Source organism: Orycteropus afer, unplaced genomic scaffold (genome assembly GCF_000298275.1).
Source record: "Orycteropus afer afer isolate SDZICR_OR568_19922 unplaced genomic scaffold, OryAfe1.0 scaffold00156, whole genome shotgun sequence".
Taxonomy (NCBI): Eukaryota; Metazoa; Chordata; class Mammalia; order Tubulidentata; family Orycteropodidae; genus Orycteropus; species Orycteropus afer.
The window spans coordinates 2,382,683-2,383,380 of record NW_006921743.1 but is presented as its reverse complement, the minus strand read 5'-3'; the positions used below and the strand labels follow the sequence as shown (position 1 = coordinate 2,383,380).

The 698-nt window shown below is 30.2% G+C and overlaps 1 protein-coding gene across 1 annotated transcript in view; it reads right to left on the bottom strand.

Annotated features, from left to right (window-relative positions):
- PLGRKT (plasminogen receptor with a C-terminal lysine) overlaps positions 1-539 on the bottom strand; it is a 71,200-nt gene extending 70,661 nt beyond the window's left edge. Inside the window, exon 1 of the mRNA XM_007946340.1 lies at positions 401-539. Within this exon, the coding sequence (XP_007944531.1) occupies positions 401-539 (139 nt within the window). The remainder of the gene's footprint in view (positions 1-400) is intronic.
- Positions 540-698: the final 159 nt, after the last annotated feature.

Here is a 698-nt window from a genome sequence, read left to right as displayed (position 1 = left end):
TAGTAAACTGTGGTCAATGTCATGAGACAAAGTATATGTAAACTGCTGTATGGAAAGTGAATTTGCTCTGTAAATCTTCACCCAAATCACAATTATAATAATTTTTTAAAAAAGAAAAAAGAAATGAGAAACAGAGGGAGGAAGTAGGGTGACTCATGTTACATGGAGGTAATTGCAATAAATGATATGAAACAAATTGTATATGGATTGTTGGGAAAAAAAGCAGTGGGAAACTGAAATTTGTTGATGACATGATAATAGCATTATAGCTAGTAGTGTGAAATCTCCTTCATCAAAACTTAAATGACATACCAAATAAAAAATAATATTTATTTCAGGCTTTTTATAAATTTTGATGAAACAGACTGCAGAGATTGATTTAATTTCAATGTTAACTTACTACTAATTAACAATGCATTTGATTCTATGTTCAACAGAATAATTATTTGCAAATTTACCTGAAGTCGAGTGTTCATAAGCATGAACTCCTGCTGATTTTTCATGTTTTCACTCATAGATTTTGAAAATATGAATCCCATCCTGACCTACAAAATAAAGAGAAGATATTTAGAATAATATATCCTCTATGCCTTCCAGTATCCTCATATACCACCACTAATCTGTCAGTTTTAACTTCAAGTGGAATTTGCATATGAGCAGTTAAAGTTGAAGTTAAAGACAATTAAAACAAGTCCACG